Here is a 9,061-nt window from a genome sequence, read left to right as displayed (position 1 = left end):
ATATCTGCAACCAACCATTCTTGAAGAAGCAGAACACTTTAGTTTTGAGTGACTCAATTCGTGGATACAGTTACCCTTTAAATCTTTTCCACTGTGAATAACAGTGCCTTTCAATAGGTGATCTCTGAGGTCAAGGGTTATTTGCTACTTGCTATTTGTTACTTGCTAACAAATTATTACTTGGGCCAGACATCTCTGAACATTTTTAACTGAATTTTCCATACATTTCATGCCTCTGGTTTACTGAGGATTACACATTATTTGATGTAGAAATCCCACATTAATCACTTCATGCCTATTTTATCTTCGGATTTTGAAAATTTGCAATCTTAAGAACAAAAATTAAAGATAAGACTTAGGGGCGCCTGGGTAGCTCAGTCGGTTAAGCATCTGACTTTGGCTCAGGTCATGATCTCGCAGTTCATGGGTTCGAGCCCCACATCAGGTTCTGTGCTGGCAGCTCAGAACCTGGAGCCTGTTTCAGATTCTGTGTCTCCCTCTCTCTCTGTCCTTCCCCCTTCATGTTCCATCTCTCTCTGTCTCAAAAATAAACTATTTTAAAAAATTTTAAAGGGTTAAAAAAAAAAAGACAAGCTCATCTGGCATTATTATTTAACATTTTAAAAAGAAACCTGAAATACTGACATCATATTTTGAATATATTGGGCAAACTAAGTTATTAAATTATAAACAAAACAACCAGGAACTTTGTGTTAAACGGAATGTGATATATGTTACTTTTTGAAATGCACTAAATTCTGCAAATAATTCCGGTATTTTTTTACTATAATGTTAGGTTAGGTTATTATGTTAGGTTAACCGTCAAGACGACAGCTAAAAGAATGAACATTTTCATCTGCTCGCTTTATACTTATCCATTCAATAAATAAGCTATGATTGTTCAAAATGGGAAAGAATGGTTCAGTCCAATTACGAAGTATAAATCAAGACTCAAGTTAATAAAGAATCAAAGGCTTGGGCTATTACATATTCTTAGGCCAAATTGTTGATGCATGCTTTGATTGCCTACCCATCAGGTTGCTTCCAATATTGTGGATAACCACCAAATAACCAGCTCTAACTCCTCTCCCCAGCTAGAAGGGAACACATTACATATGCCCTCCTCAGTGCTTGGCAAGACTCAAGGCATCAATGATTGGAGAAGATCTCTGCCCTGAGAGTCATTATACATGTTGTGGTCCTGCAAAGGGTCAGAATCAACAAAATAGAGTTCCCCTGCATGGACATCAGAAAAGTTAGCCAGAAATTCATGGGGATTGAAGCCAACCCACACAGTGTACCTATAGTCTATCGTGCGTATGGAATAGCCCATGACCCTTATATCTTTTAAGCTTGGCTTGTCGGAATTCCACTGAGGATAGTCTGCAGGCCGGGGGTACTGGCTATAGGCAACAGACTCACGGGGATTACCACGAAGGTACGGGTCCTCTTCCAGGTCCTGGAGTCGAAAATGCTTCCCGAGGTTCTGGCCTTCTCGACACAGCTGCACATGAAATGAGGGAACAGGGCAGCGAGGTGGGACATGCAGGCCAGCAAGTCCCGCGAGTGTGGGGGAGAGAGAGAGAAGTTCCACCAGGTCCATGACTCGCCGGCCTGAAACAGGAAGTGATCCAGCTGAATGGACTACTTTACAGAAGGCTGCCAGCCCCTAGGATGAGGACAGGAGCCCATCTGAGCACCACGCATTGTCTTTTGTTCTTTTACATTTAGTTTTGGCCCAAGAGTTTAGGAAGAATGCCAACTCGGCACCTCACCCAGTTGGAGGACACACAACAAAGGTGTCCATGACCACCTGGCACTTTTAAAAACAATGTGCATTTTCGAGCCACCAGTGTAATAACTGATTCAGGCAAGGATCACCCACAGTAGCCCAAGCCACCAAGTAAAAATTTGTTGCGGGACAGGATATTCAGAGTCTCAATGGTGTCACCCTGTAGATGACTCCTTCCTGGATGTCAGCACATCTCCTTTAGATTGTGCAAGAACACAAACAACATCAAATTTACCAACGACCCATGTTTTAGCGTCCACTTCAGTAGCGTCACAAACATTCACCCTGTTCTGCAGCCATCACCACCATCCAGGCCCAGAACATTTTCCATCTTCCCGAACTGCAGTCTGTCCTCATTAAACACAACCTTCCCTACTATCTCCCTTGCTCCCCAGCCTGGCACTCACTGTCCTATTTTCTGTCTCTATGACTTTGGCTTCTCTAGGGACCTCATGTAAGTGGCATCACATAGTATTTGTCCTTTTAGGACTGCTTACTTCACTGAGCATCATGTCCTCAAAGCTCATCCACATTGTAGCAGGGGTCAGAATGTCCTGCCTTCTTGAAGGCTCAATAACATTCTGCTGTATGGGGAGAGCACATTTTGCTCATCATTCATCCACCAGTGGACACCTGGGGTGCTTGAACCTTCTGGCAATTGTGAATAATGCTATGAACATTCAGGTACAAGTTTTTGTTTGAATACCTGTTTTTAATTCTGTGGGCTGCATACCTAGGAGTGGAATTGCCAAGTCATGTGCTAAGTCTATGTTTACCTTCTTGAGGAACGGCTAAACTATTTTCCACAGTAGCTGTACCATTTTACATCCCCACCAGCAGTGTGAGGGTTCTGGTTTCCCCACACCATGCCAGTGGTAGAGTTTTCTGTTCATTTTGAAAATGGGTAGGATACGACACCTCACTGTGGTTGATCCATCTTTAAAGTCTCAATCCTGTACTTTCTATTGATTCCTGTTAAAACCTATCTGGGCTTTGGAACATCGTTCTGGCCTTTCTGGATCTTTAAGAACTTTTTTGATACTGCCCAATTTTATTCCAACACATTTGATTTGTAAGGTAAATAAAAAGAAACAAAGAAGCTTAAAGAAAGACACTTTTACAAAATGGTAAGACCTGGCCAATATGGCCACCTTAATCGGGTTATCAAATCTGGCATCACTAACAATGGCACAGGCCACCACCAAGTATCCCGCTGTGACACAACAGAAACACACAACCTCATGTGTGTGTGCATATGTCAAAAATGTTTACACTGAATCTAGTCACAAGGAAGCAATGACACAAATCCAGACTCTGAGCCACTGCCCAAGACAGCTACCCAGGATACCTGTTAAAAGGTGAGGTCAGGGAGAAATGGGGGCCCAGATCCCATTAGGACTTGTCGGCCATTATAAGGACTTTCACTCAGCGAGGTATCATGGGAGACTCCAGAGCAGGGCTGTGACACCACCTGACTTGGGTTTTAACAGGATCACTTTGGCTACTGTGAGGAGGAGGAACTCCAGGGGACTATGGGCACAAGCATGGAGACTTCAGCAAGCTATTGCAGGAATCCAGCAGGAGATGGTGGTGGTGTGGCCCAAGGTGGCAGCACGAGCCAGTGAGAAGCAGTATGGACAGACTGAATGGACAGCAACAGGCTTGCTGATGAGAACTTCGTATTACATATGGAGGATGGGAGAGAGGCAGGGGTCGGGAGGACTCTACAATTTTTTGGCCTGAGTCAGCACAGCCATTCCCTGAGAGGGGAAGAGGGTCAAAAGGGTCTTACAGTGAAAGGCCTGAAGCCCAGCTTGGGTATGTCAGGCTGGCCAAGTGGAATAGGCCATTGGAAACCCAAGTCCCAAAGTTCAGGGAAGAGACAGAGGCTGGAGATAAAATTGGGGCATAAACTGGAAACAGTGTAGTTACATGAATTTACAAGTTGCTGAACACCTCCCCAAAAATGTTTCAAAAACACATTCTCAACCTGTCAGATTTCTCCATGAAAACAAAGGGCTATAATCATGTATTGAAAAGGTTTAACCTGATCAATGACTTGAAAGAAGGCAAAGCATGCAGCACAGAAAAATCACGTGTAGAGAAAATAAAATTTTCTGTTGTTTATAATTGCTATTTAAAGCAAACTAAGAAAGATCCAGAAAGGCCAGAATGATGGGCCAGAATCAAGAAAAAAAAATTTTCAATAAAAATCAACCAAGATTTAAATGTTAAATGGATTTAGATGCATTTAATGAAGAAATAAGTCCAGAAAGGGAGCAACTTAGCTTCTGAGAGTTCATGAAAAAAAGTACCCCTTATGAAGCAAATGTCATCTGAAGTACACAACTCATGTCTGTGCTGAGCAGATCAACTCAGGAAATAATTCACAAAGAACGTGCACAGGTTGCCCCATGCGGTAGCAAGGGCTATCTTGTTCAAAGGACATTTGTTCAGAGGCCAGGATAACCACGGGCCTAACACTACCCTGAAGGAACCGTGGCAAGCCTGGAGATTTCAGCCTAGAGAAGAGAGGTATCGGTATCATTTTCAAGACTGGGATGGACTGGCACGTGGAAGTCAGAGTAAACTTGCCCTTCATCGTTGGGGAGTGCAGAAGCAGAGTCACCTGGCAGACTTTATAGATCTAGTGGCTCACTAGACTGGTGAGCTGCCAAAATGGCAAACATCTCCCTCACAAAGGGCTGAGTCCCTGCAGAAGTGTGTAGGTAAGAGTTATGCTCATCTGCAGGGGGCGGCCCCAGCCCTGGTGCAGTCTGCCGCCCCCTTCTTCCCAGCTTTGGAGCATGCTGTTGTCACCATCATGATAGTCCTCCTCATCCTGGGGATGCCACCTACTCCTTTATCACTCCCCATCTTCCAGGCTCCTCGTGGACAGGAGCCATACTTGGCTCTGGCCCTGCCACCCCTTCCTGATGCAGAGATACTCAGGAATGCCAACACTGGACAGGAAAATGGACCGGGTAAGCCCTGGGCTCTGAACTGGTAAGGTGATTTACATACAAACTAAAGGGAGTTCACTATCAAGCAATATCACTTCAGCATATTTTATACCTGGCTCCATCAATTCCAATACAGAATCAAAAGGGTCGATGTAAGGGAAAAGCTTCTCTCCTGCCTCCGGAAGTGGGGCCGTCCTCCCAGGAACATAGAACATCAGGGGCACGCGCGTCGTGATGTCAAAGTTGCTGTATTTGGCCCATTCTCCATGTTCACCTAGAGCCCACCCTGGGTCATAAAAAGCACAGAGTGACAGAAAATGATTAATGATATTGCAGCTTGTTCATTTTAGATACGGTTTCATTTCCTGTTGTAAAAACCAGAGGAAGCAAACACTCATCAGAAGAAATTCCTCTATAATGACCACAAAAAGGGTGGTTTCCCCTAAATCTAAGTGTTGTTTATTTGAAGTTAGACATTTGTCCTGAATGAGGAACCTCTAAAAGGAAAACAAATACTAAATTATTAAACAAAACTATATACTCTTAGCAAACAACTAGCAATTGCACCCCGGTTGGGCACTGAGGGACCCCTGGCCCGGTGCAAACACACCCCAGCTGAGAGGGGTTCCTCATGCCTGCACGGGGCCTCCGACAGCCAGCGCTGCCACTGCTTGGCCCTGGGCTGGCCTCCCTTGACGCAAGTCCCGCGGGCTCACATCTATACCTGATGGCATGCCACTGAACAGTGGGCTGTGACACTGTGGCACTATCACTCACGTTTTAAAAAGTACATCTTATTCAATTGTTAAAATATACCACAGACCAAACAAATATAACTTGACTCTAGATCCTTAACTTTGATTAAAAAACAAAACAAAACAAAACCACCATGACAACACAACCCTCTTAACCCTGATTTAAAACATCCATCCCTTGCAAAAGACAGCTTGAACACTCCAAGCTGGAAATTTCTAACGTCTGCAGCAGAGCACCCGTTTTGATATATATAAAAAAAAAAGATTATACGTTGAGAATTTTATGTTACAAAATAACCAAAGACACATCAAGCTGCCATGTATGGACTGGCGAAGGCTACTGTGGTTGGGAGGTGGGAAGTCTCAGGAGGGCCATCTGTCATCAATGCAGCTGCCTCGAAGCAAAGAGCTTTCACACAGGCCTGGCCTTCACAGGTGCACCAGGTTGTGCAAGCACTGGAAGAGGAACTAGGCACCAAGAAGAGGGGCCAGAAGGAGATGGCAAACCATCAGGGAAACAGCGAAAACTTAGGATGCCTCCAGAGAAGACAAAATGGTGTGGGTCTTTACAAGGCTTAAGGCGGGCCTGTGAGAAATCCCATGGAGAACCGTCTGTGACATTAGGTGGGAAAAGCAAACTATGCAATAAAACAGTTTACAAGCAAAATCAATTCTGCCTTGTTCCATGACTATATATTAAACACACACACACACACACACACACACGCACACACACACACACACCCCACAGCCACATATATATGCACAACCAAAGGCTGGCAAACGGATCCCAGATCTGTCAGCACCACTTAGCCTCAGGCATGTGGGGTAAAATGGCACGGTGCCCTGGCCCTACATTATATGCTCTGTACGTTTCCTTCTTTTTACAATATGTACTAAGATCTAATATTGTCCCATTGCATAGTTGATGACACTAAAGGATTGTTTCCTGTTTCTAAGTATGATAATGGTAGTATGGTTCTACTTCAAAAGAGCTAAATTTTTTAGAGATACTGCTCAGAAAACTGAACAACCTGAGATTTGCTTCAAAATAATTTGGGGGAAGGGGAGGGGTAAGGATGAGATAAGACCACTGGGAGTGGGTAACTGGGGAACAGGGCTATGGGGACTGGGGGTTGTTGTTTAGCCTCTATTCTAGAGCATGATAAAAAATTTCAACTTAAGAAAAGAGGTTTTAGGGGCGCCTGGGTGGCTTAGTCGGTTAAGCGTCCGACTTTCGCTTAGGTCATGATCTCGCGGTTTGTGGGTTCGAGCCCCGCGTCGGGCTCTGTGCTGACTGCCAGCTCAGAGCCTGGAGCCTGTTTCAGTCTGTGACTCCCTCTCTCTCTGACCCTCCCCTGCTCACGCTGCCTCTCTGTCTCTTCTAGAAGTAAATAAAACATTAAAAAAAATTTTTAAAAAAAAAGAAAAGAGATTTTAAATAAATTGTCTCCATTTTGGGAAAAAGTAGGAAACTGCCTTAAAAGACATAAAGCACTGGGAGCCTCAATCTCTTGGCAGAGAGAGCATTGGGGCGGGGAGTAGAGAGGTGCAGTCAGGTCTGAGGGCCATGTTGGGCCCTGCCAGGATTGTTCTGGATCGTAAGATAAACTAAAATCCAACAACAGTCTAGATTAAAATCATGGGTTCAAAGCATTCTCCACACAAACAGAGGGTTCCTTCTGAGTTCATCAAGAAAAGAAAAAGGTTGCTACGAGATCCCCCACCCAAGCATCCAAAATGCTCCTTGACCCAAAAGAGGCCCCGCCTCCATGGAAAGAGGTCCCAAGACTAACAAGGCAATCACAGAACCACCGCAAGACCCCAGACTTGGGGCACTGCTGCTTCCCAAAAGAGAACACGTCTATGTTTAAGGCAGTCTAGAAAGGCACATTTCACAGAAAAGTTCACATGTTTTGAGTGACTGATTCACCAGGGCATTTGAAAATGCTTACCATGATCTGAGGCAAATGCAATGACTGTGCTATTGGCCAGCTGGAGATCATCCAAAGCACTCAAAAGGTAGCCAACCTGAGTATCCAAATATGAAACAGAGGCAAAGTAGCTCTGGCGGATTTTCCGCTGCACATTAAAAAAAGGAGAGTGAGTGCAATTTGAATCACAGTGGGGCACACAGAATAGTGTCACCTGAGCGCTCCTCCACTGACTCCTTTAACTCTCTCAGCAAAACCATTGCTCATATTTCCCCACCATTCATAGCCCCTTGCCCACATAGTCCCAGTGAAATCCGGGGTCCACAGCAGATCCAAAAGGAAGATTCTTTCCTAAGCAAATCAGATTTCACTTTAGGGCACAGATCACAGTGGATGGATGTGCCACTTACTATCCCCTTCTGTCTCCTTCACATACTCTTATGGGTCCCAGGAGATGGCCCAGTATACTGACACTCATCCCCCAGGCACTCCAAACTCCACTGAGGATGGCCCCAAGGACCCTACCAAAGCTCTATTCACTCCCAAAGGACCAGAAACTGGGGGACTCAGACCAGTAGAAATGTACTGTCTCCCAGTTCTGGAGGCCAGTCTGAGGCCCAGGTGTTGGCAGAGCCAGGCTCGCTCCTATGGCTCTGAGGGAGGGGCCTGCCTCTTCCAGCTTCTGCTGGTGCCTGACATCCTTGGTGTCCATGGGCTTGTGGCCACATCACCCCAATCTCTGCCTCCATTCCCACACGGCCTCCTTCCTGTGTGTCTCTCTCATCTTACAAGGACACTGGTCATACTCTGTATGACCTCATCTTTTTTTTTTTTTAAGTTATTTTTGAGAAAGAGAGAAGGGGAGAGAGAGAGAGGAAAAACACACACAAGTGGGGGAGATGTAGAGAGAGAAAGAGAGAGAGAGAGAGAGAGACAGAGACAGAGAGAGAGAGACAGAGAGAGAATTCCAAGCAGGCTCTGTGCTGTATTGCAGAGCCCAACATGGGGCTCAAACTCATAAAACCACAAGATCATCACCTGAGCTGAAGTCAGATGCTTAGCCAAGTGAGCCATCCAGGTGTCCCTCCAGTATGACCTCATTTTAACTAATGACATTTGCAATGATCCTGGTTCCAAACAAGGTTTCATTCTGAGGTACTGAGAGGGGTCAGGACTTTAACATTAAGTTTTTGAGGAACACAGCTGAGCCCATAACAACAGCCATGGGTAGGTCTTTCCTCTGACTACTTTTTAATCCAGCAGAAGACAGCAACTGCTTGTCCTCACAGGTTGTGGCTGTCATGTGAGGCTCATGTCTAACGGACTCCCAGCAGGCGAGAGAAGAGTAATGGAGGGACAAGACAACAGGTACCCTCCATGGTCTCTAAATCCTAGAGGGAGTTCAGGAGCAGCCAGTCTAAGCACTGGCATAAGAGTCACGACCACCTGTGGGCTGACTCTCCTCCCAACCTTGTTCACAAATACTAAAGAAAAAGATGAATCCCCCACCAAGGGTGAGAAACAAGGGAGTTGCTGACCTATCAGACCAGCCCCAGCTTCTGCTGTGTGCCCAGCCCATCTTATCAGCCAGATCGCTGGCTTTTTTTTTTTTTTTTT

At 45.2% G+C, this 9,061-nt stretch overlaps 1 protein-coding gene across 1 annotated transcript in view; it reads right to left on the bottom strand.

Moving 5' to 3' along the window:
• Positions 1-6: 6 nt before the first annotated feature.
• IDS (iduronate 2-sulfatase) overlaps positions 7-9,061 on the bottom strand; it is a 47,817-nt gene continuing 38,762 nt past the window's right edge. The window contains 4 exon segments of the mRNA XM_077767511.1: positions 7-1,153; positions 1,156-1,614; positions 4,868-5,041; positions 7,466-7,592. Of these exon segments, the coding sequence (XP_077623637.1) occupies positions 1,125-1,153; positions 1,156-1,614; positions 4,868-5,041; positions 7,466-7,592 (789 nt within the window). The 3' untranslated portion in view covers positions 7-1,124.

The sequence above is a fragment of the Crocuta crocuta genome, unplaced genomic scaffold, assembly GCF_008692635.1.
Source record: "Crocuta crocuta isolate KB4526 unplaced genomic scaffold, BGI_CrCroc_1.0 scaffold840, whole genome shotgun sequence".
Classification (NCBI taxonomy): Eukaryota; Metazoa; Chordata; class Mammalia; order Carnivora; family Hyaenidae; genus Crocuta; species Crocuta crocuta.
The sequence above is the reverse complement of the archived record's forward strand: the minus strand, read 5'-3'. Positions and strand labels throughout refer to the sequence as shown.